This window comes from Colletotrichum graminicola, assembly GCF_000149035.1.
Source record: "Colletotrichum graminicola M1.001 genomic scaffold supercont1.128, whole genome shotgun sequence".
Lineage (NCBI taxonomy): Eukaryota > Fungi > Ascomycota > Sordariomycetes > Glomerellales > Glomerellaceae > Colletotrichum > Colletotrichum graminicola.
Window position 1 is genome coordinate 4,902 of NW_007361132.1, and position 26,587 is coordinate 31,488.

A 26,587-nucleotide genomic window follows, 5' to 3' on the forward strand; every position below is an offset into this window, starting at 1 on the left:
ATAATAAGAGAATAATAATATAAAAACACTTATATAAATATACTTCTTACTATATATCTTAGTATACTAAAAGTACTTATTACTAGTAGCTAATAGTATAATTAAGACTAGAATATAAGTAAAAAAGGGCCTTTAAGAGGCACTAAGGTGTTAAGTACTTACTAGTAGTCTTAAGGTAATAAAGAAACTTAGCTTTAGTATTAGCTATATCTATATACTAAATAGATATAGCCTAAAAGTAGTAGTAATATAAAATAAAATAAACTATAGTATAGTTATTCTTATTTTTTTTATTTAAAGAGGTAATAGACTAAAGGGGTAGTAAGGAGGTAGTAGTAAGGCCCTTAGTGCCCTTAAGGGTAGTAAAAGTAGTAGTGTTAGTAGTATTAGTAGTATTAGTAAGTATAGTAGTAAATATAATAGTAATAATAAAAAAGCTAGTAGTACTAGTACTATTACTAGTACTATTACTATTACTATTACTATTACTATTACTACTAAGTAGTAGTAGTAATAATAGTAATAGTAAAAAAAAAGATTTAATAATAATATAAAAGTATTATAAAAAAAATAATTACTAAAGAAATTAATAAAAACCTAAGTTAATTTAAATTACTTATTTAAGTAAGTATTAAAAAAAGCTAGTTATAATAATAACTTAAGCTTATAAAGTTAAAACTAAATAAGCCTTAGTAAAAAAAGCTAGCTAAGACTAAAAGGTTACTAGTACTAATTATAAAAAGTAAAATAAAGATTTTTTTTATTATAAAAGTAATATAACTTAAGGCTTAATAAATAGTTAATAAAAAAGCTAGATATTATAATAATAAGAATAATAAAAAGTATATAGTACTTAAAAAAGTACTATAAGGCCTAGTTAATAAAAAGTATTAAAAAGTATTATAAGTAAATAAAGTATTTTTATTATAAAGTAAGTAGTCTTTTACTAAGTAAGGTAATATAAGACTTATACTTTAAGCTAAAAGACTAAACTACCTTAAGGGGGTAGTAGTTAAGGCCTAGCTAAAATATAATAGTATAAAAGTAAGGCTAAAAGTAAATAGTTAGCTAGAGAGATAACTACTTATTTAATAGCTTACTAGGCCTAGTAAATATTTTTAAATATCTTTTAAGATACTAAAGAATAAGTATAAGGTATAAAGCTTAGCTATTAAATAGTCTAAGTAGCTAATAAAGGGACTACTAGTAAGTAGCCTACTTAGGGTCCTAAGAGATTAAGAGTTAAGTATAAGGCTTAGCTATTAAATAGTCTAAGTAGCTAATAGGGGGGCTACTAGTAAATAGCCTGCTTAGGGTCCTAAGGGCAGGACCTTAGAGGGAGGGGATTATATTAGGTGCCTAAAGTAGGGCCCTAGGGGGGTACTAAAGTAGGACTAGGACTAGATAAACTAGTTACTAAAGGAATAATAAAAAGGGAAAACTCTATAGAATATAGGGGTTAGAGGAGGTATATTAGAATAATTATTATAATTACACCCTAACTACACTTATTACTAACTCCTTTACTTAATACTATCTTTACTTTTAATAAATAGGCTTTAAGATAATTAGTCCTTAAGGTTATATAGGTATATAATAAAATATTAATATAGTTAGAAAAGTATAGTATTAGTATTAGTATTATACTAAATACTATATATAATACTAATATATATTAATTATATATAGACTTAGAATATAATTCCTGTCCTACTCTTATAATGCCTAGTTAGCTAAACGTTAGAACTAAGTATGTCTATTATTTATATAAATTACTGCCTAGTATTAACGACCTATATGCTATAGAAGTTACCTATAATGCTCCTCTAGAAGTATATCCTTTACCTGTTAACCTTAGTTATTAACGTTCTGGCGAACTAGTAGCGAAATACGACTATATTTAACCTAGATACACTCCTTCCTCTAACCCTAGCAGGAGACTCTATAGGATTTAGATCTGGTAAATACAGAGGAAATTCTATGACTTCTATGCCTCTCTTGACTAGCTCCTCTAGATTGCGGCCTGCTGTATGAGAGCGGGCCCTATCCTATATATGGATAAGCCTTACCTGTACTAGAATTGGCTTGCTACTAAGGCGCAAAACAGTAACAGAACGTCTACTCTGAAGAAAGCCAAAGTCAGCGGGCCAAAGCTTGGATAATGGTAGGTATGATCCGCAGAGGAAGCAGGCTTGTTGCATCTACCCCAAGCCGCTGCTGTGGGTAGAACCAGGTAGGCGTTGACCAGACGAGAAAGCCAATCAGCCAGAGGCGAATAAGAATTCTTCCACTCTTCCAGGTTCCTTCTCTTCCGTTCCAATGATACCGGCTGACCAGGGATTGAAAACCATCTTCCAGTGTGATGCCGAATGCCTGTAATATGAAAAACAACGGACTGCCCGACTGAGACGGTTCGACGCCCATGGCAACATCAGAGATGTAATGGATCAAACCTGATATCATGAACGCCAACCACAGACGAGTGTACTTTGACAACACGGTTCCTCGTGGAATTCGAAACACTGAGTCGGCAAGCAGATCTGCATGCCAAGTAAGAACTGCCCGAAGGCATTGATGCCATGCTGCGCTATGATGTGTAACATTAGTAATCCACATCTTGATTTTTTTTTGCGCCCTCCGAATACATACCCCCAGAACTGACGAATGCTTGTTACATTGGCAAACGAACCAAACAATGGTGGGCAATCACTTGCAGAGCAACGCTCGCAGATGACGCTCAAGAGGGCTCCGCAGTTGTTGATGATGAAGAGAAGCAGCGCAACACTGACCCAGAACGATGCTGTGGCAATCATCCGGAACACGCAGCCTTCAGGAGTCAAGGCTCGCAGGTCCCACAAGGTTTGGTTCTGGATGCTGACCAGCGCGGCATCAGGCGCCGGGGCTAATAGCATTGCATCAAGAACCAGATATGCCAAGACCGTGGCCGTCGCTCGACGCCATATGAACCGAGCTCGACTCTGATTCGGGCTGGCGGGTGTGTTCTTGACGGCCCACCTCGTGCCTACTCTCCGTAAGTTCCATAGCATCGGAGGCACAAGGCGTAATTGGTCTGCGTGTGTTGCCCGAAAGTCCGGTTCAGACGCGCGTGCACCCAGGATCAATTCCGACGCGCTGAGGAACTGAATCCAAATAAGCGGCGCAACGATTGCCCGCCAGTGGGGGTTCGTGAGAAGTTGCAGCCATGAGAAATAGAGTCTGAGAGATAGTGCGACCAATACTGTGACGCCGATTACTCGAGCGGTTGTCTGTCCGCGTGTTGTGAGCAGGATTGCAGCAACGAAGGTGGTCATGATCGCCGATTGCAGCAAAACAAGGACTGCAAATTGACCATTGAGCCACATTTTGGGGTCCGTAGTTGGTGTTGGGCCTGTCTACTTGCTAGGGACATGATCGGTTCCATGGCACTAGATGAAACGACAAGAGGCGGAATTTATCAAGTCTACAGACAAGCTGATAATGCCCCCCCCTTGACAACCCGAGAGTACTGTGCACGCTGGCCTGTGCAGGCTTAAGGTGACAATTGTCAAAGTGGGCCAATTGGCCAGAAATGCACGGTCGCTTGTGGGGCAATTGGCCGCAAATGCACTAGTTATTTCCCGGATGGATTTCTCCACTTAAATTAAGGGAAAATAATAATCTAGGCATTTACCCCTTACTAAAGGGCTAATTAGTAATAGCCATATAACATAGTAGTAGACATATATAATAAAGTAATTAATTAATATAGGGTATTACTACTAATTACGCGCTTTGTTAATTAATAGTCTAATCTATAGGTTACTAATTAATATTATTTAAAGCGTTATATAGTATATATATAATATATACCTTATTATTTATAATAACTAATAAATTAACTACCTAGTATGTCGTCCTTAACAGCCTAGCTAATTAGCGCCTATAGATTACAGAGCTTAAGTAAAAGGCCTATAGATATAAGCTATAGGCTGTAATTAACCCTAACGCTAATAATAAAGACTATAAAACTACAGAGGATATTATTAACAGGAGGCTAGAGGAGCTAAATATTACTAACTATCTAATAACTTAAGAGGTAATTAACTAATAGGCCTAAAGTAACTTAGCGGCCTAGACCTAGTCTTAGACTCTATAAGTAGCCTCTGCCGCCTAGGTAACTAAGCTAGCCTATCTTACTAACGTAGGTATTAAGTAACTTAAATATAATAAGAAGATTTATGTCTGCTGCCTATATAAGTAGGAAAAGGCTAAAAAGAATGTTAATAACCTTATTAACTATATATATTTAACTATTAATCTAAAGCTTAAAGTAAAGTGCTATAGTAGTAATAAGCTACTATATAAGTAAGTAAAGAATCTTAAGGCTAAAGTAAGTATACTACTTTATAAAGTAAAGGATATTACTATTACTAAGTATAATAAAGTTATAAAGAGAGTAATAGACTATAAGGTTCTAGATATAAAGGAGTTAGAGAAGTAGATAACTAAATAGGAAGAGGCTATCTCTAAAGGTATTTAAGTCTAGTAGTATTTAGTAGATTTACTTAGTAAATAGATCTTACTATTAATAAAGGCGCTAAGATATACCTTATTATTAATATAAGTTAAATTAAATAAACGCCCTTTTTAAATATAGGTAGAGAAAAGAAAGTTACTTTAATATAACGTAATCTTTACTATATAAGTAAGGATTATAGTAAAGCTAGAGTAGCCTTAGGTAAAAGCCTTATATAGAGTATTTAGCCTAGTTACTATAGTAACTATAGCGCCTAATAATAATAATAAAGATTAGGTAAGAAAAAAGCCTATAGCCTAAATTTAATATAATAGTAAATATAACTTATATAGCTTAATAGGCTATAAGATTCTAGATTACTACTATACTAGTAAAGTATAGCTAAAAGGTAATTAGAAGCTACATAAGTATATAATTAAGTAAGTATAAAAGGCACTTATAGATTAACATATAAGAGATTAATTAAAGAAGGTAAATATACTTATTACTAGTATATTAAAGAGGATAAATAATCTTAGCGCGCTAAAGACAAAGTAATTAGGTAATAAAGTAACTAATTAATAACTAATAGGTAGAAAAGCGTAAGGAAAAGGGGCACTATTATAGTAGTTAGTAGTATTTATAGCAGCTAGATATCTACTTAAAGACTATATTATCCTTAATTTAGAGGTAACCCTTTATGTTTTCTATTTATATTATTATTTTACTAGTATATTACTAGTAAGCCTAGATAACTTTATCTATATAGGTAAAGTAATAATCCTAATTAAAGGTTAAGGTAATATAGTTATTAAGGTAAAGGTAAATAGCTATAACGTTAAGATTACCTTATATAACGTAGCGTATTACCTATTACTATCTTATAACCTTATGTTATATATAGTACTTAAGCTATAAAATAAGTAGTAGTAAGATAATAGCCTATCTAATAATTATATATAAAAAGCTAATAATTACTTTATAGTATTTAATATAGATAAATTTATAAGCTAATAAGTTATTAAGGCTAGTAAGAAATTAAAGGCTATATATACAGCTTACTTTATAATAATAGTAATTAATAAAGTAGATAAGCTAGATTACTACTAGTAATCCTAGCTAGTAAAGGCTATACGCTAGTATAACTAACTTAGCTACCCTAGATTACGCGTACTTTACTATATTACTAGTAAGGCTAGAGGAGTAAGGATTAAAGGTAATATACTAGAGATCTTTACTTACTAATATAAAGTATATATAATAAGTAAGATTAATTAGTAAATATCTTACTAGCTATAAGAGTTAATTAAATATATAGTAATAGGTAATAGGATTATATTAGATTTTTACTTATTTAAGTAAGGCTATAGTAAATTTAAGTTAGCCTTACTACTTAGTAACTATAAGTTAGGATTTATATAGGACTATTACCTCTAATAATATAGCTTTAATAATATTAAGCACACGCTTCTTAACTTTATAAAAATAATTAAAGTGTATAAGGCTATAGAGGTTAGAATAATTAAGTGTAATAATAAGATTACTACGTCTTATTTATAAGTAAAAGAAGCTATAGAAAGTCTAGGAATCCTATTTAAATTATTAGCGCCTAACACGTAGGCGTAGAACGGCGGTGCTAAGAGGATTGCTATAGTAATTAAGGAGAAAGTAATAGTAATAAGGCTTTAATCTAAGCTACTACACTACTTATAGCTAGAGATCCTTAAGGCTGTAGTGTACCTATATAACTATACGCCTTTAGAGGCGTATAGATAGTAATTACTATATAAAATATAATATACTATAAGAGGGTATTTATTACTACTATATATTAGCTATCTGTAAGTATTTAGATACTAGGTATATGTAATAACTATAGATATATAACTTAACTATAACTAATTACTATAATTTAAGGTAAAAGTATATATTAGTTACCTTATTAGATATATATTAACTAACTAATATTATATATATATACTAGTAAAGAATTAAGTAGTTATAACACGTAATATAATCTTTAATAAAGATAGTTATTTTTTAAGTAAAGAAGATAAATAGGTTAATAAGCTAGGTAATACTAATAAGGCTACTATTAATAAATAGATTATAAAGGTAATATAGTAAAGTTCTATAGATATTACTAATAGTAAAGAAGCTATAGATATTACTATTAATAAGGCTAAAAGCTAGCTAGTAAATTTCCTTATAACTAAAGATATAAATACTTATAAATATATAAAGTTACACTTTATATTAATTACTTTACTAGATTTACTATAATTAGCCTTCTTTATATAATTAAATAATACTCTTAACGTAAGAGGGTAGGAAAATAATAGTAAAAGTAATAAGATTTACTACGCTAACTATATTATCTAAAGAAGGATATACCTATAAGAAGTGTAGTAAGCTGCCTTTATAGCTAGTACTTTTTAACGTTAAAATAACGTAAAGATATCCTTAAGACAGATTAACTTACCTAATAGGCTTATAGGCTAGCCCCCTTAAGACGTTAGGCAAAAGGGTTAATTAGTAGAAGAGGTAACCTCTAAAGGCTCTAAAGATAAGGTAGAGATAATACAGAAGGGAAGCCCTTATAAGACTAATTTAGTAAAGCGTAAGATCTATATAAGGGATCTACTTAGTCTGCCTAATATATATACTAATTTATAATATTACCTATTTATAGATAGGTTTTACTAGGCTAAAAGAGATTACTTATAAAGTTATAAAGTAATAAGTAGTAAAGTTAGTATTAATAAGGCTAGTACAACTAGATACTTAATTACTAAATAGGTATATACCTATAAGTTAAATAAGTATAGATACCTTATTAAGCATAAAGTAAGACTTATTATATAAAGAGACTAGTAAGTAAAAGACGTAATCTAAGATACCTATATAGTAACGTTAGCTAGATTATTATTTAGAGCGCTTATTATAATATTAGCTAAGTTTAATCTAAAGCTAATCTAATTTAATATAGTAAATATATTTATATATACTAATATAAATAAAATAGTGTTTATATAATTACCCCTAGGGTATTTAAATTATAGTAGTATAAGAATTACTAAGCTATTAAAAGCCTTATATAGTCTATAAAGATTACTACTACTATAGTAAAGGCACCTTAAAAAGGGACTCTATAATCTTAGATTTATACTAGTTACTAGTAAGCTATACTATTAGTAAAAGGGCGCTATTACCTTCTTCTTTTATGTTAATAATTATGTCTTTATGTTCCTAAAGTCTGCCTAAAGTAAGGCTAATAAATTAATAAAGGGAATAAAAGAAAGGTACTACTTAGAGGGCAGTAATAAGATATAATAGTTTCTTAGTATAGAGGTTATTTATAACTATAAGTAGTATAAGATATAGCTTTTATAGGTAATATATATTAATAAGATCTTAAATTTAATTAATAATAAAGTCTAGCTACTACTTAACTATACACTAATAGGTAATAAAGAGCTACTACTATTAAAGCAGATTACTATAACCTTTAAGATTACTAATTACTAATATAAAGTTAGTTTAATCTTATATATAGTAGTAATAATAAGGCTAGACGTTATATTTACTGCTAGCTAGCTAGCGTAATTTAATTAGAACCTGTTAGTTATATATTAGAGGGCAGTAAATTATACACTATAATACCTTTACTAAACAAAGGGACTTTACCTTAAATTTAGATCTAATAAAGGGATAATAGTTACCTCTAATATAAGCTTTACTAATAATTTAATTAACTATAAGAGCTTATAGGCGTATATAATTAAGATATTTAGTAGCCTTATTAGATAGAGAGTAAATAAGTAATAGACTATAATAACGTTAATAACTAAGGCTAAATTACTAGCACTATTATAAGTAGTAAAGGACTTAATCTTTACTAACTAACTGCTTAAAGAATTAACAATCTAAAATTAATTAACTAATATACCTATTATAATCTAATATAATAACTAATAGATAATTAGATTAGTTAAGAAGGAGCTTATTTAATTATAGACGTAACTATAGTACGTTAATATTTACTATTATTAGCTGCAGCAGGAGATTACTAAAGGACAAATTAACGTTATCTACACGCTGTTAGCTAAGTTAATAGCAGATAGATTAATAAAGGCCTTACTATAGTAAAAGTAGTAATTATTTATCTAATAACTAGGACTATTTAACTAAAGTAAATAGATATAAGAAAGCTATAAAGCTAAATTACGTAATAAAGAAGAGTAATTAATAAAGGATAATTAATAAGGTAATTAATAATACTATTAGAGGCTAGGTATAATAGAGGAATAGGCTCTAGTAGGTATAGTTATAACTAAGATAGTTAACGTATAAGGCTGTATTTACTAGATAAGTAGGGCCACTTTCCTTTATAATATTGTTAAGAATACTATAAATAAATACTAAAAGGTTTAAACTATAATACCTTTATAATAAAGAGGATTCTATAGTTATAAATTATATAGTTAGATTTACCTTAATTAGGGCTATAAATTTATTAAAAGGCTAACTAGAAAAAGTTAAATAATATAATCTAAAATAGTAAAACTCTATTTACTAGGGGACTAGCTATATTAGTAGATATATTTAAGGAGAATAGTGATTTTAAGGTAATTAGACCTTACACCTAGTAATCTATATTTAATAGAATAGAGGGATTAGCTTACTAGGTAAATTAATACCTACTTTTACTATATTTTACGCTATCTATAGCTCTAGGTAATTTACTATATTTTACGCTATCTATAGCTCTAGGTAGATATCTAATAACTAACTAATTATAAGGTTAGTAGGCTTTATAGATATTACTATAATTAAGTCTTTCTGCCTCTACTTAGGATTAAACCTAAGAGCTTTAATATAAGTTACTATCTTATATTACGTTATTAAGTAGTAGGTAATACTACTTAACTATACGCACTCTAGTTTTAGTTAGTTACCTAAGTAACTAAATAAGTAGATAGAGGTAATTTATAGTTATAGTAACTGTTATAATAGATTATAACTATAGATATTATTAATTAAAGGTTAGATTAACGGCTCTAAATAGCCTTAATCTAAGAGGGCGTGTTAAAGTGGGCTAATTAGCTAGAAATACACGGTCGCTTGTAGGGCAATTAGCTGTAAATGCACTAGTTATTTCCTAGATAGATTTCTCTACTTAAATTAAGGGAAAATAATAATCTAGGCATTTGCCCCTTACTAAAGGGCCAATTAGTAATAGCTACGTAACATAGTAGTAGACATATATAACAGAGTAATTAATTAATACAGGGTATTATTACTAATTACGCGCTTTAATAATAATAGATATAGATAATAAGGCTTTGTCTAATAGATAGGTAGGTATATATAAAAAAAAATCTAGGAACATAAAAAAAAAAAAAATAGGTTGTGCCCTATAGAAACGTTTCTAGACTAATTAGGAACTAGTGTGTAAAGACTTTTCTAGGGCGTATATACTAGAAATATTTCTAAACTAATTAGGCACTAGTGTATAAAAAATATAAATAGTTCTAAGTAAAAATAAGGGAAATATTCCTAAGTTAATTAGGGAAATACGTACTAAAGGTCTATAATTAGCTACTAGGTCTTTAAGGTCTATTTATTCCCCTAACTAAGAAAATTTTTCCCCTTTTTTTTTCTTCTTTATATAATAATTTATTTTATAATTATACCTCTATCTATATAATTATAATAATAACCTAAAAACGTTTTTAAATTATTTCTTTATAATACCTTTTATTTTCTATAATATAAAGGCCTATAAGTAGTATACTAACTAAGATAAGCGCCCTAGCAGCCTTCCCTCTTATAAGACTAGCGCTATAAGTAATATAGAAACGTTTCTAAAATATTTCTAAAGCTTATAATCTCTAAGTAAGGTTATGTTATTATTACTATAAGTAAAGTTTAGTGCTATGCTATTAATTTTACTTATAAGGTTAATAGCCTAAATAGTAAAAAGGTTATTAAGGAGACTTTTTACTATAATATAAGTTTATTTTAAAAACGTTTCTTAATTAATCCTAATTTTTTTTAGAAATATAAATAGTCCTCCCTTAGCGCTATTAAGAAGTATCTAAAGAATACTTATCTTCTTAAAGTAGCTCTATCTATAGCTAGTAGCCTAAAGGCCTATAATAATTAGAACACTATTAGTAAGTAACTATAGAAATAATTATAAAACGTTTCTAAACTAATTAATTATCTTTTTCTATAGAGTACTATATTAATATATATAAGTTAGTGTATAGTATTAACACTAAGCTTATAACCTCTTATAAGGTAAAGGTAGTTATTAAAGACCTAGCTTTGTTTTCTCTCCTAACTAATACTTAAGGTAATATAAGTTAACTTAAAAACGTTTTAAGTACGTTTTACTAATTAATATTATTTAGATTAACTACGTTATAATAAAGTAAGACCTTAGTATAAAGGCTACTACATGTTATAATACCTATACCTCTTAGAATAAGGTTAGTTATAGTAAGTTTACTCTTAGAAATATTTCTAGAACGTTACTAATTTATTTCTTATTATATAAATTACCTTCCTACTAAAGGTTATAATTCTACTTATAACGTTTAGTACTACTACTATTACCCTAACTATAACCTAAAGTATAATCTCTTTAGTATATACTTAAAACGTTTCTAGATTATTTTACTTACTAATAATAAATAAAGATACTTTTTACCTTTACTAAGCTACACTACGCCTATAAGATTACCTACGCCTACACCCCTACCCCTAAGCTATAAAGGATAAAGGATCTAGAAACGTTTCTAGAATATTTCTTACCTAGATAAGTATTTAGTGTCCTGGAATTCTTAGAGGTTAGAGTTATTATAGGGAGAGATAAGAAATATTCTAAAAACGTTTCCTAAATAATTAAGGAAAAATAAGCTAAAGAAGACGTAACGTTTAGAAAACATTACTTAATTAAATAAGGAATATTACCTAATTAAATAAGAAATATTTCTAAGTTTTTTTTTATCTTAATATTATATAACTTCTATTTTATAACTACTTAATTCTATATAATATTCCTTATATTTCTAGTTATATATTAAGTAAAAAGAACGTTATATAATAATTAATTAAATATTAGTTTTACTTTATCCTCTAGTGCTTTAATAAACTATATATAGTAAGCTTTTAAAAATATAAGTATAACCTCTTAGCTATATAATAGTAATTCCTTTTTATTATATACTTTAAATATATTCCCTATATAATTAAAGTACTATAATATATTAGCTTTTTACTAGTATATTAGTAAAGATACTAGTAGTTTACACTAGCCTTATTATTTACTATTTAAGTATAATTAGGTATAGTTTTTCCTTATAAATAAGGACACTTTAATAGAAGTAGTAAAGACGTATTATTATTATAGCTAGTAAGCTTTTCTATTACTTCTTAAATAATAATAAACAGACGTTATGCTTTATAGTAAGCTATAAAGATATAAAAGAAAATAAAAGCTAATATCTTATAGAGATATAAGTAGTCTTTACTAGGTGCTCTTAAGAAGTATATTAAAGTAACTTATAGTTATAATACTACTCCCTCTTTTACTAGTAGTTTAAAGAGTTATAATAATAAGTATACTACTAGTAAGTTTTCTACTAATAGATTATAAGTAAGGTCTTATATATATAGATTTCTATATAAATATATATAAGCTAGTAATAAGAAATAATATTATATTAGAAACCCCTTAAAAAGTAAAGGCTATTTAGGCTAATAACTATCTTCTTAACATACTACGCCTTATAAATAGAGATATAAGTAGAAACGTTTCTAAAATATATCTTAAAGAGATCCTTAACATACCTTAGCTAGATTTTATAGTAAATAAGAACTACCTATAGTCTATAGTAAAATAAACGTTATAATACCTATAAGTTATAAAATAAAGTTAGCTAAAGTAAGTAAGATATATACTACTATTAATTAGTAGCTAACGCTAAATAATTAAGCTGCCTCCCCCTTAATAGATATAATTTAGTATATACTATTTAGTAGTTATATTATTATCTTAATCTTAATAATAGTAATAAAATCTTAGGTTTATCCCTTATATATATTAATTTAAACTTATAATCTAATACTAATAAAAAAAAGAATTCCCTAGAAATTTATAAAGTCTACCTTATAAGTAATAGGTAAATACAGCCTATTAGGCTACGCTATAGAAAAAGTCTCTTCCTCTTTTACCCCTCTCTTAATCTCTATAGCTTTATTATTTCCCTCTTAAGCTATAGCTTATCTCTCTATAGCTATATTTCCTCTCTTTATAGTGTAATTTTATCCTTTTTCTTCTTTTTTTTAATTACTTTTTAATATTTTTTATTCTAAAGCTATTACTCCTTATTCTAAAGCTACTACTCCTTAAAGTATAATATACTCTAGTTAATTTACGCTTAGTTTTTAGTTACTTAATATTAGAGACTTATCTAAGGATAAGGGGAGCTTTAACTTATATTTAGATATAGATTTTAAGAGCTTTATTTACTTCTCCCTCTAGATTACTTTTATAAAACACCTAAAGATAATATAGAGTTTTCTTTACTATATTACTTATTATCTTTAGTATTATAGAAGCTAAAGTCCTTAGAGTTACCTAGAGGGCTACTAGGTAGACTATAAATTAAAGACTTATAGGCCTAGGGCTAGCTAGAAAAGTGTTTTATTTAATTACTTTAACGCCCCTTTTTCTATACGCCTTACTTTTACTTTATTATTTTAATTAGTAAAGAATAAAAGGATATTAAATAAAGCTTACTTTACTATTATATTATTATATTAATATGCCCTAAAATTCTAGTGTCCTTATATATAGTTAGGATCTAAAGCTTATATATTATAAAATCTTATAAAACTAAATTCTAGTCTATATTATAGTATCTATAGAAGGTAAGACTACTAAACTAAAGCACTATAATAATTATACTATAGCACTTACTCCTCTATTACTTCTATAATTAAGAGAAAACGTCTACTCTAAAGGTATAAAATTATATAAAGGATTTTAATAGTATTTATATAGTTAGGTATTAAATTCTAGTCCTTAATAGGAATATTTAAGATAACTTAATAAAATCCTATTATAATAATAAAACCTTTTTTATGTTTTACCTAGTTACTATATTATAGCTATCTATCTATAAGTATAGTAAGTAATAGGAAATAATCTATAAACGTTTCTAGAATATCTTATATATAATTACTTTATAGAGCTTATTATAATCTCTAGATAACTAATAGCGTAGTAGTAATATTAGAAGATTATAAGTAGAATCTTCTTTATATAAATAAATCTTACCTAGGAGAGTCTCTACGCTACGTTAAAAATAAATATAGTAAAGTTATAGTTATAGTGTTTTAGACTTATATTTCCTATGTTTCCTATAGACAGAACTTACCCTATAGGTATTATCTAAAGCCCTAGATTACACTAAGGCCTTAGTCTAGTGTTACCCTAAGAAGTCCTCTACTATAAATATACTTCTACTTAACCTTAACTATATATTTTTACTTAAGTATATTAAAAACTACGTAAAACATATAGTAATATATATCTATAGTTTCTAAATTAGTAAAGCATTAAGTAAGTAGAAGTACTAGAAGGTGTTAGGAACGTTTCTTAAATAAATTATCTTTATATCCCTACCTTTCTTTAATTTATAACTATACTACGCCTAAATAATTTCGTAATAGTGTGCACCTCTTATATGTTTATAGTTAGTATTAACTATAAATACTTTTATATTAGTAAATATCTATTACTTTACCTATTCTTTAAAAAAGTAGATAACTATATAGTTACTATATAATTAATAAGAATACTATATATACTTTTAATAAATTTCTATTAGTATATAATAATTATTAAAATAATAAAATACTTTTATATATATCTACTAGTTTTATTCTTTAGTTTACTATAGTGTAATAGTAATTACCTATATCCCTTTAGGAAATAAGAGGATTTATTACTTTTAAATAATATACTAAAGATAGTCTATATTTATAAGGCTCTTATGTATATCTATAATTAACTTTCCCTTATATTTTAAAATAAACTATTTTAGTTTATTAGAGTAAAAAAATATATCTAGAAATATATTAGTAAAGATTTTCTAAGGTTTTTCTTATATTCTTACTTAGGCTTATTTTTAGTTTATTAATACGCCTAACTACTCTTATAAGTCTATCTATAATAAACCTAGGCGTTTTAGTAGCTAGTAGGGGGGGATATAAGTGCTAGCTATAAGAGGTAAAAAGGATATATAGTGTTATTTAGAGATCTTTTAGGATAAAAAACCTTATTTTAACCTTTTACTTTATCTTTTATAGTTATAGTAGTTCTTTATAGTGTACCTTATTTATTAAAAAGAATTAGTTAATTCTCTTGTAGTATATATAAAATATATTATACTATATATTAGCCTCTTTTATTTATTACTTATAAAAAAGAAGCACTTTTGCTCTTCTTTCTCTACTAGCTTATTATTAGTGCTATTAAGTCTACTATAAATATAGTCTATAAGACTTATCTATTTAGTAGGAATTATAAGCTAGAAATAATTAGTATAGTCTTTCTAGGTATATAAGTTTATATAGTAAATAACCTATTATAAAATACTAATAAGATACTAACCTATATTAGTTTATCTCTTAACATAAGAGATAACTCTTACACTATAGTTTAATTCCTTTAGCTTAGGCTTATAGGTTTTAATCTAAGTATTATATATAAGACCTTTTTAAAATCTAGTATGTATTTTATATATTATCCTACTTATCTTTTAGTTTTTACTTAAAACTAATTAGAAACGTTCTAAAGATCTTCTTACTTACGCTAGTATTCTTTTCTTAATAGTAAATTCTTTTACTTTAGTCTGTATAGCTTCTATTTACTTAGCTAACTCTAAAGTAAGGCTAAAGTAATAGAAGTCTATAATAGGAGTGTATAGGTATACTTTACTACTAGTATAGATATAGGTGTAATATATAACTAGTGTATCCTTAAGAGCTATATATATAGTTAGAAATAAAGCCGCCTTTTATTTTATATTATACTAAATCTATAACTAAATTAGTAAGTTATTTATCTAAAAGATAGTAAAACATATAGTATCCTATAGTGTATTAACTGCTTCTTATAATAGTAACTTTATTAGAATAATAAATATAATACTAGTCTTTAATATATTACTAAGAAATATAACTATATAAAAGAGTATGTAGGTCACCTGTTTTATTACTATAATTAAATAGTTATATACTTATAAGGGTAATTAATATCTAACTTACCCCCTTAAGGGCTTATAAAGCTTATAGGCCTTAGACACGTTATATAAGGTAGAAACCCTAGATTCCTAAGTAAAGACCCTCTATTATATATATTATAACTATATATTAAACTTAGTTAATTAAGATTAACTAGAAGCTAGGCTTATAACTACTAAGAAATGCGACCGTACAAAAGAGTACGTAGGTCACCTGTTTTATTACTATAATTAAATAGTTACACACTTATAAGGGTAATTAATATCTAACTATATTTAGTATCTCTAGGATTCCTATAGGATAATAAATCTATCTAACTATAAGAATATTTCTATTAGGATATAATCTCTTATTTATAAGCTTTATATTTAAGATAAGAATAGGCTTAATATCTTATAGTTCTATTATCTATTATTTTTTCTTAGTTCTTTTAATACACTTCTAATAAGAAAATAATATTTTACTTAATAAATAATATCCTACTAGATAGGATTTATCTCTTATTATAAACTTAAATATATAAAAAACGTAATATTATTACTAATAATATCTTAACTCTCTCCTAGATTATAGAACTTATTTTCTAGGATATATAGTGTTAGGAATAATGTAGTCTCTTTAATATCTATTAGGTCTACTATATTTAGCTATAGTAAACTTACTATTATACTAATAGGATTAGTAGGAACGTTTCTAAAACGTTTCTAAAACGTTCTTAATACTAAAAAATTAGAAATATTTCTTAAATTATTCTTATTATATCTAGAAATATTCTAGAAACGTTTCTAGCCTATTTATACTAGAATTCCTATCTTAATAATATTATAACTATTAACTAGTAGTATAATTACACTACTAGAATAAGGAAAATTATTTATCTAGATAGTTATTAGTTTAAAAACGTTTCTAGTGTATACGCTATAGAAAAATATTTACACACTAGTTCCTAATTAGTCTAGAAACGTTTCTATAGAGTATAACCTATATTTTTTTTTTATGTACCTACCTATCTATTAGACAAAGCCTTATTATCTATATCTATTGTCAGGTCAAGCCTGCACGGGCCAGCGCGCACGGTACTCTCGGGTTGTCAAGGGGGGGGGCATTATCAGCTTGTCTGATCGCTCGAATTTATCGTGAGTTGAATGGGACACCAGGGTTTCAATCTGGAAAGCCAGGGGCCGGTGGGGATATCCACAGTCTTGGCCGACAGTCAGGTTGCTTGGGTTCGCCGCAAAGGTTATTGAGTTGCGTACATGGATGTCTTTCTTTGGCACATGCAACGATCAACACTCCATGTTGCCAATGGTGTCTGAAGATCCTTGGATTTCTATGCAATCAAGCTACAACCGGGCGAGACTATTAATTTGCTGCATATAGCAACAATGAAACTTTATGTTGGCGTCTTCGATTGCGAGGGCTGAATACGAGCGGTGCACGGCAAAGTTTAAAGGAATCAATCTATTTAGCTTTTTTGGTATCTGCTCAGGTCTGACTGTCCACTCCCATTGAGGCTATGTCGTATTCGCCTCACAAATTTAATGGACCAAGGTGGAATTAGTGTCGTAATGAATTCGATATGATGAGGGACATTGCCCGACAGAGGAGTCGATACAGGGGTGGTATCGACTTTATTCCAGGCAGCGCACAAATCAATGACCCGTGATCTCAATGGTGTTTGGTGCTTCGCACGACAGCCGTTCTTGCAGCACATCCAGACCCATCTACCTCTTGGTTTGCGAAAGGCGTGCATCAGTTTCAAGCATTATATGGAGATGGTAATTCTGACAGATAGTCTTCTGAGCACCCTCAAAGTGTTCTCCCGTGTTGCCACATGGAGTCTGCTGGTCTGGGTGGCGCTGCGATGTCTTGAGGCTGTCCTGTGCAGAGTCAGCGTTCAAGAACCACCAGCGGTAAGATCGAAACTACCAATCTTGGGCCAAGCGTTGAAGTTATTCACCCAAGGCGTGTCATACTACGAGAATTTAAGGTGCGTATCATAACTTTTCCAGATCTGTATTGAATGAATTGCTGACACTAGTCACAATAGGAAACAGACCAATCTTCCAATCTTAACGACGTTTCTCGGCACACAAAAGGTGTACGTCGTGAATTCGCCAGAACTCATTAACCAGATAAACCGACAAGGAAAGAAAATCGATGCAACTTTGCCATTTCTCTCTGTCGTCTGCGGAAAGTTCTTTGGCATGCATGGCGAGGACTTGAACGGCTTGATGCGAAATGCCACCGCCAAAAACTCTCTGCGGCATGATCTCAGAGCGATGGAGCACGCTGCTTTGGAAGCCGGAACGGAGTCCATGGCGGAAATCCACGGGAATATTTCCCGGGAACTCGCTGACATACTGAATGACACTGCTTCACGAGGTCCTGAGAAAGTGAACCTTCTAGACTGGCTGCAGAGGACGTTTACCCTGGCAACAGGCAGAGGGGTGTTCGGTCACGGCAACCCAGTCGACCGCTCTGAAGACTTGGTCAGTTGCTTGTGGTGAGTAATCGTCCAGAAACAAGCCCTCCTCATAATTCCTGGAGTCTAATTTTTCGACAAGGACTATGGAGAGCGGCCTCAAAAAGCTCACGATGTTGCCATACCAGTCGTTTACGGCGCGCGAGGCCGTGATGGCTCGTGAGCGATTGGTTCAAGCTTTCATAGATGACAAAGACCCCAAAGGCCCAGTTGGTCTTGGTCGTGGTTCCATCGTACTGAGCCAAAAGTTCTCTAACCTAACTCAGCGTCATAACACGAGCGTGGAGTTTAAGGCGAGATACACTCTTGGCTTCTTCACTGGGTTCTTGATCAACTCAGTTCCGGCTGTGTTTTGGATTGTCAGTCTCTTGGCAGCAAATAAAGGCTTAGCGGACAGGATTAGGTCTGAGGTCCAGCAGGTCGTCACCACCATTGGCTCAGAGGAGATAACCGTCGAAGCCGCTTCTCTTAGATCGCAGTGCCAGGTGCTAGTTTCTACATGTCGGGAAGTCCTTCGCTGTATCAGCTCCTCCATCGGCACTTTTCTAGTAAACGACGACATTCACCTGGACGATGGACTTGTGCTCAAGAAGGGTGCTATCATACAGATAGCAGCCACGGCGATACATTCCAACACGGCCATATGGGGCACGTCAGCCAACGAGCTTGACCCAGAAAGATTTCTTAGACAGGAGAAAGTGCACCCAGCGGCGAACCGAGTCTTCGGGGGCGGCGGCTCCATGTGCCCAGGCAGGCATCTGGCATTGGATGAGCTGCTAACTTTCACTGCTATGTTTGTGCATACTTTTGAGGTTGATTTGTTGCCGAATGCCTCGAGGATTCCTGAACAGGAGCGAAATGCTATGCTTTCTGTCAAAAAGCCAAGCTCGGATCTGCTGGTACGGGTGTCACGGCGGGCTGCTGCTAATTGTCGGAGGTGGAAGTTTACTCAAGCAGTTTAGAGTAGACTGCATGTAAGGAGTAGATACTATAATCTTCTATAGAATCACACGTTAACACAATATGGAGTATGAAGACTCGCGTACTTCCGAAACTGTGATAAGAAATCTAATGAATTCAAACAAGGAGTGAATTATAATTATGTAAGGCCAAATCCCGGTACGGCCGTTACGAGCTCAGTCCCAATTCCGTACGTTCGGTTAGTTTTCCCAGACACACGGTGCCATCCTGTTTCTCATATGTCTCATGCTTTATCTCTCGCCGTTCATTCCACTCGCTATTGACCATGGAACAGTTTCTTGACCTGATGGTCCAGCATCGCGTTTTCGGACTCGCGATCGCGCTCCTAGGTTTTCTCATCACTCAGTCATTCCTACGCACAAAACGCGACCAAACGATTCCTCTCATCAACCCACCTAAATGGTTTGAACCAACGTCCACCAGGGTCAAGCTTGCCTTTGCGCTCAATTCCCGCCGATGGTTAACCAAAGGGATCGAAACCGGCAAACCTTTTCGGCTGATGACAGACATTGGCGAGCTCACTGTGCTCCCGAGCAAGTTTGCACGCGAGCTACGGGCTGATCCTCGACTGGACTTTGCAGCAGTCATCAACCGGGTAATAAACCGCTTTTACCTATATTCACATGAAACTAAGCTGACGCGTTGCCTATCAGACCTTCCACGCGAAATTTCCAGGTTTTGAAGGTTTTCGAGAGGGGACGCCAGACGCGCATCGCATCAGAGATGTTGTGAGGAGACATCTGACCAACTGCCCAGGTAAGCAAGGTGGTCAAGGCATCGAACATTCAGAAGACGATTACCGTGCTGACTCTACTTTTGCAGATGAGGTAACCGCTTCTGTCTCCAGCGAGTGTCTCGCCGCTCTCCATGACGTTTTGACCGAATCGACAGGTGATAGTTACAATTCATAAGTCACACGACTCATGGAACTGACCCAGACCTTTCCAGACTGGCATGAGATCAATCTCAGAGAGCATGTGCTCCAGGTCATCGCGCGCATGTCGTCGCACGTCTTCCTGGGGAATGAGGGCGCCCGCAACAAGGCCTGGCTCAAGATAACAATGGATTACACCACAAACGCTTACATTGCAGCAATGCTTCTACGCATGTGGCCAGAAACCCTCCGACCTTTTGTTCATTGGGTTTTGCCACAGTGTCGCACACTTAGGAAGCAAGTCGTCAATGCACGACAAATAGTCACCGGCATCATCGACAAACGACGACAAGAAAAGGCGACCGCGGAGACTGAAGGTCGCTCTCAACCCGTGTATAACGATGTCATTGAGTGGTTTGCACAGGACGAGAAAGAAGATGATAGCAATTACGACCCAGTGGTCGGACAGCTCATCCTGATGCAAGCAGCGATTCACACCACAACCGATCTCCTCACACAAACCATGTTGGACATAGCCTTGAATCCAGACATCACCGATGCTTTACGAAGGGAGGTAGCCGAGTCGGTACGTCAATATGGCTGGTCAAAGTCTTCACTCGCCAGAATGCGTCTCGTTGACGCCGCTGTCAAAGAAAGCCAACGGCTCAAGCCAATAGCCCGCAGTAAGTATTAACCCACAACTCCCCTTTCCTCTTGGATGCATCCAGGTCACTGACGCTATTGACTAGCTTCTATGCATCGCCTCGTGTTAGACGATGTGCAGCTTTCGGACGGAACTCTTCTCCCTAAAGATGCCATCATCGGTGTTTCAGTGGACCAGATGTGGAGCGACAGTCACTACGAGAATCCGGCCGTCTGGAACCCACATCGTTTCTATCAAATAGGCGAGGCAGGGGGCAGCAAGGACGTAAGCCTCACGAATTCGAGCCCCGAACACTTGGCATGGGGGTATGGCAAGCACGCCTGCGCAGGGCGGTTCTTTGTTGCACAAGAGGTCAAGGTGGCCCTGAGTCATTTGCTGCTACATTACGAGTGGAAGATTGCACCGTCGTCCCAGAAGACCCAGCCGTTGGAGATTGGGCTCACACTGGCTGCTGACCCCATGGCCAAGGTCTTGGTGCGGAAAGTTTCGCGAACTCACTGAACTTCCACGATAGGGAAAGTGGCAGAATCCATATATGCTTCCATGCGAACCATCGACACAGCCCACACCTAGCTCTGTAAGAGCTATTGAGGTAGCATTAGCCCCTCAAAGCCTGATGTAACCTTACGAGTCTTTGGTACGAACACATAAAAAACTTTCTTTTGCTTGCTTATGGGGCATACTCCGCTGGCCACCCTGATAAACCACCAGAAAGTCAGTTTTAATTTGGTACCGCCAAAGTCAGGAAATTACCATCCGACTTATCCGGTGTGTAGAGATTAAATCTATAGGGTGTAAAGTACCTAGTGTTTCACTGCCAATAAATGTAACTCAATAACAGATGTAAATAACCAGGCTTATATCTGTTGCAAAATCGACACCATAGATTACAGCCATTAATTAATACCTTATATCGCTTATGACAACACGTGTGTAGTTCCCCATGTGGCTGTACCTATTACGGACTTGGCGCTAGAAATCAACAGTGTTGTATGTCCATCGGACGAGTCGTTCCTCTCGGGTCAACATTTCAAGGGTATTGTGCGAACGCATCACCAATGCCTCGTTTCGGCACCATGGCACCCAGCTTCCCAGACTTCCTTGGATTGTCTCCAATAACATATGCCGTCGGCTCAGGCGTCGCCCTCCTACTCGCTATTTTCCTCTGGATACAACAGAAATCAAACTTGGTGTTGGATCCTCGCGAGCCACCACTCTTCAAATCAAGGATTCCAATCATCGGCCATATAGTGCGAATGTGGCGCGATGGAGGCGGCTACTACGTGGATATCTATCGTCGTTTGGGCACCAAAACCCACGCTGTGACGCTGAATATCTTGGGCCAGAAGTTATACGTTCTCTTGTCACCTTCCATTGTCCAGGCAGCTTTTCGAAACAGATACCTCACATCAGAGCGGTTCAATGTCCAGGCCGCCACCGGTGTGGTTGGTCTCAGTGCCCGGGGCAAGTATCTACTCGAGCATAGCAATCTGCTTCAGGACTTTTACCGCAACATGCCACTGGCGGTAGGACCGGAACCGTTGCGCAACATGACGTCAACGGCACTTAAGACTTTATCAGCAGATCTCAACGAGCTTGCTGCTTCTAGCTGTAAGGCTGGAAAGGGGCCGATAGATCTCTACCGTTTCCTACGTGACAGGCTCGTCCTGGCTACCACTGACGGGCTCTATGGCACCAAAACGAATCCGGTACGCATTAAAACTGAGCTTGTACAGGACGTTTGGTATGTGAAGTCTTCATTTATTTCGTCGTAACGATATTGGGAAACTGACTGAACACCATGCAAGGACTTTCGACGAGGCGATGTTCACCCTCTTCTTCAACATCGCCCCCAAACTCACTGCACCAGCAGGCCACAAAGCCCGCGGTCGTTTGCAAGAAGTTCTCATCGAATACTTCCAAAAATATCCGGATGATTCGAGCTTCCCAGACGACGCTGCAGAACTCACGCGCATGCGCGCACGTCTTCTGAGGATGTACGGAATGACTGACGTTGACGTTGGTAATATGGAAATCGGCATGATCAACGCTGCCGTCGCAAATACCGCGCCAATTCTCTTTTGGATGGTCGTCAATATCTTTTCCAGGCCCAAAGTTCTTGCTAATCTGCGTGCGGAGGTCGAAAACCTGGTCGAGGTCACCGATGGGACGGCCACCCTGTGCGCCTCCCAGCTGACGGATCGCAACCTCTGCCCTTACGTGGCGGCCGTGAACCACGAGGTCATGCGGCTCTGCGACTCGGTGACCGGAACGCGTTTCGTAGATGAGGACATCACCCTGCCCGACGGTACGCTCCTGAAAGCTGGAGCGTTAGTTCATATGCCCTCGGCGGTTGCGCATCGAATGGAGGAGACTTGGGGATCGCATGATCCCGAAGACTTCAACCCGGAACGGTCGCTCCGCCGTGTATCCGAAAATAGTAATCCGGGAGAAGTCATATTTTCGGAACCCTTAGCGCAGAGAAAGGCGTTCTGGCCGTTTGGTGGCGGCAAACATCTCTGTCCTGGTCGGAACTTTGCCTTCGCCGAGAACATCACATTCCTTGCGGCATTAGCTGTCGGGTTTGAAGTGATGGGTCTTGATGTCGACACGATACCCCAATGCGGTTATGCTAACCTGACCGGGCAGAGCGTGCCGAAACCGAAGCAACCTGCCAAGGTGACATTTCGACAGAGAAATGGCTGGGAAAATGTTAAATGGCGACTGATTGCATAAAGTAGGATTTCTTAATACGAACTACGTAGTATGTACAGTAGATTAGAGAACAGGGCTAATTTCACCCTAGTCATCCCACTCTACAGCGAACCCTGGCACACTGGTAATTTAATTTGTCAAAGCTTACTTGCTGCTTCCCTGTAGAATGAACCTTAAACGATACACGATTTGATTCCTCAGGTTTTAATAGAATTCAATAAACTCCCATCGTTCAAAGACAGAGTATCGAGTATAACCAGTGTACATGACCTCAAGATCAAGCTCTACTAACTACCGTACACACTATAACGCGTTCTCTTCAACGACCAAATATTACGCAAAGATGAGCATCCAAGAAGGCCCGAAAGTTATACAGACGTCGCTTCGGAATACAGCAGCTCAGAAACGGCACGAGAAAGCTTCCTTCTCCGGTCTGCCTTCTGACGCCTTGCAACCGAGCAAAGTTACGACCTGGGGGCGATCCGGCAGCAATCGACCATGGCTGCGATCTTTCCTATCAGCAACACCACTCTGGCTCGGTCCATTGGCAGCAGTGTCGTTTGAGATTTCTCTTCGCCACTTCAATGGTTCGCTGGCGATGGTCCTTACAGCGTACCGAGAGCAAGGGATTCTGCCGGTCTTGTATACATACGGACCGCGATGGAGCTTGAAAACTCTGATGGCTTACACCTGCTGGATTGTGCTCCAAGCAATCCTGTATGTTGGCCTGCCGGGGCCGAATCATCAAGGACAACAAACTCCAGCAGGACACCTTCTCAGCTACCGAGTAAACGGGCTTCGTGCTTGGATTCTCACCTACTCGTTGCTTTCTGTACTATTGGTGGCAGGAGTAATTGACTTGGCGCTTGTGGCGGAAGACTGGTCTGGGTGGTTCGTCGCAATGAATCTGTTTGGGTTCCTTGCATCAGCGATGGCTTTTGTTAAAGCACATGTTGCGCCGACTCATCCCGGTGATCGCAAGTTTACAGGTAACGCATTCCTCACTACCAGTGGCCTCAGTGAGCCTTTTGAGAGATGCAATGCTAAATGATGAAAGACTCTACTGCCTATGATTTTTACATGGGAATTGAGCTCAACCCAAGGCTCGGCGAGGACTTCGACCTGAAGCTCTTCACCAATGGACGAGCAGGCATGATGACTTGGACTCTGATGTGCGTGGAAGATCAGACAACTAAGTGGAACGGAAATTTTACTGACCAAGCCAAAGAGATATTTCCAACCTTGCTTTACAATATCGCAACGGAACTTTATCAGCGAGCCTCGTCCTTGTCACGATTCTCCATAGCATTTACGTTGTTGACTTTTTTGCAAACGAATCTTGGTACCTCCGGACGATAGACATCACTCATGATCATTATGGTTTTTACTTGGCCTGGGGCTGTTTTACGTGGCTTCCGGCCATGTATACGCTTCAGGCCCAATATCTGGGGCGGTATCCGACGAGACCCTCGCCAGCCTACATGGCCGTCACTCTCTCATTGGGTCTTTTGGGATACTATATCTTCCGTCGCGTAAACGCTCAGAAGGATTTATGTCGAAGAACCAATGGAAACTGCCTAATTTGGGGGAAGCCCGCGCGGTTCATCATCGCGCCCTACAGGACCTCGGATGGGACGCTGCACAAAAGTCTCCTCCTTTGCAACGGCTGGTGGGGTGTTTCACGCCACGCGAATTACACTGGAGATATTTTATTGAGTTTCTCCATGTGCGCTGTGGTTGGTACGACTACGCTGCTGGTTTGGTTTTACGCCATCTTCATGACCGGATTGCTGCTCCATAGATGTTTGAGAGACGAGGAGCGATGTCTGGCAAAATATGGTTTATCTTGGGACGAATACTGCCGAAGAGTCCCATGGCGGCTGATTCCAGGTATTTGGTGACGGGGAAATCAATGGAACCCGTGCTTAGAGTATAACTACCCCACCCTATATTTGCAGCACGCCCACTTTTGCACCATCAAAAAATGTGTCAGACCTGGACATTGCATATCCGCGTCGTGCATTCAACCCATGCTTAATTCCCTATTGAAATAAGGGATATCGGCATTGTGGCCTTGAAACCTTGTTCTGTTTATTGTTCAAGGTTAGAAATACGTGTCAAAAAACAACACATTACTCGCTTAGCAGGCAATAGACCAATATGCACATGATTGCTGTCTGCCAAGCTGTCGCCTGATACTTTTCCTCAAAATGATCAACTTGCCACGTCAGCAAATTTCTCATCAACATATACTCTATATACTAATAGGCACTATAACTCTACTTAATTGTTACTTATATTAGCTGCCTAAAATGATGCTGATAAGATCTTGCTCCCTGGAGATAATAGCTAGTGATAATATAAGCTTAGTAAAAAAAAAGTCCTTAAAAAGGGCTTGATTTATTCTTAACTCTCTACTACGTCTTTCTACAAATATATATTACCTTATGAAGGAAGTGTTGTACACTGTAGAAGTATTAAGAATACTATATACCTATATAGAATAGCTTCTAAGTAAGGTATCTAAAGGGACCTTAGCATCTTAAGTAGATAAAAATATAGTATTTAAAGAGCCTATTATTAGAATAATTCCTAATAATATTAAGGATATGTCGCAGGAGGTCCTGCACAGCCTCTGTGGCTGGGGTAACAGTGGCTGGTGGCCGCAGTGCTTATACCAACGCTATTACTAAGCGGTCTTCTCTGTATTTATCTAGAGACCGGCTACCACGGTTACTCTTGGCCTTAATTAAGCACTTCTCACTATAAAGGGTAAAAACTACGCTCCTTGCCTGCAATAGTTATAAGCCTAGCTCTATACGAGACCCCTTCTTAGGTGGAGGAGCGTAGAAGTGTCTTTACTATTCGCCTTTAACTAAAGCGACCGGCTATTAATAATGTCTGCGGTTGCCTAACCTAGCGTGCCTGACGATAGGCAGCACCTTAACATACAAGCAGATTGGCCTGTGTGGTACATCGCCCTTTAAGTATGCGTAAAGACAGCCTACGTCTGGGAGCTTATAGATCCAGATAGGAAGGACGTTTCTAAAG

At 35.0% G+C, this 26,587-nt stretch overlaps 5 protein-coding genes across 5 annotated transcripts; 4 read left to right on the top strand and 1 right to left on the bottom strand.

Moving 5' to 3' along the window:
- Positions 1-2,139: 2,139 nt before the first annotated feature.
- Positions 2,140-3,362, bottom strand: GLRG_11804 (uncharacterized protein; the record flags this gene model as incomplete). Its single annotated transcript, XM_008102487.1, has 2 exons — positions 2,140-2,587; positions 2,650-3,362. The coding sequence occupies 2 exons, from the start codon at positions 3,360-3,362 to the stop codon at positions 2,140-2,142; spliced, it is 1,161 nt and encodes a 386-aa protein (XP_008100678.1).
- A 14,272-nt stretch (positions 3,363-17,634) lies between these two features.
- GLRG_11805 (uncharacterized protein) lies at positions 17,635-19,249 on the top strand (the record flags this gene model as incomplete). Its single annotated transcript, XM_008102488.1, has 3 exons — positions 17,635-17,807; positions 17,868-18,323; positions 18,385-19,249. Coding segments are annotated over 3 exons (1,494 nt in total), but the record flags the coding sequence as incomplete, so codon positions are not given.
- A 687-nt stretch (positions 19,250-19,936) lies between these two features.
- Positions 19,937-21,322, top strand: GLRG_11806 (cytochrome P450; the record flags this gene model as incomplete). The annotated part of the gene is made up of 3 exons (XM_008102489.1): positions 19,937-20,039; positions 20,232-20,840; positions 20,907-21,322. Coding segments are annotated over 3 exons (1,128 nt in total), but the record flags the coding sequence as incomplete, so codon positions are not given.
- A 575-nt stretch (positions 21,323-21,897) lies between these two features.
- GLRG_11807 (uncharacterized protein) lies at positions 21,898-23,557 on the top strand (the record flags this gene model as incomplete). The annotated part of the gene is made up of 2 exons (XM_008102490.1): positions 21,898-22,565; positions 22,630-23,557. 2 exons carry the CDS (start codon positions 21,898-21,900, stop codon positions 23,555-23,557), a joined length of 1,596 nt encoding a protein of 531 aa, XP_008100681.1.
- A 322-nt stretch (positions 23,558-23,879) lies between these two features.
- GLRG_11808 (ergosterol biosynthesis ERG4/ERG24 family protein) lies at positions 23,880-25,437 on the top strand (the record flags this gene model as incomplete). The annotated part of the gene is made up of 3 exons (XM_008102491.1): positions 23,880-24,555; positions 24,594-24,708; positions 24,765-25,437. The coding sequence occupies 3 exons, from the start codon at positions 23,880-23,882 to the stop codon at positions 25,435-25,437; spliced, it is 1,464 nt and encodes a 487-aa protein (XP_008100682.1).
- Positions 25,438-26,587: the final 1,150 nt, after the last annotated feature.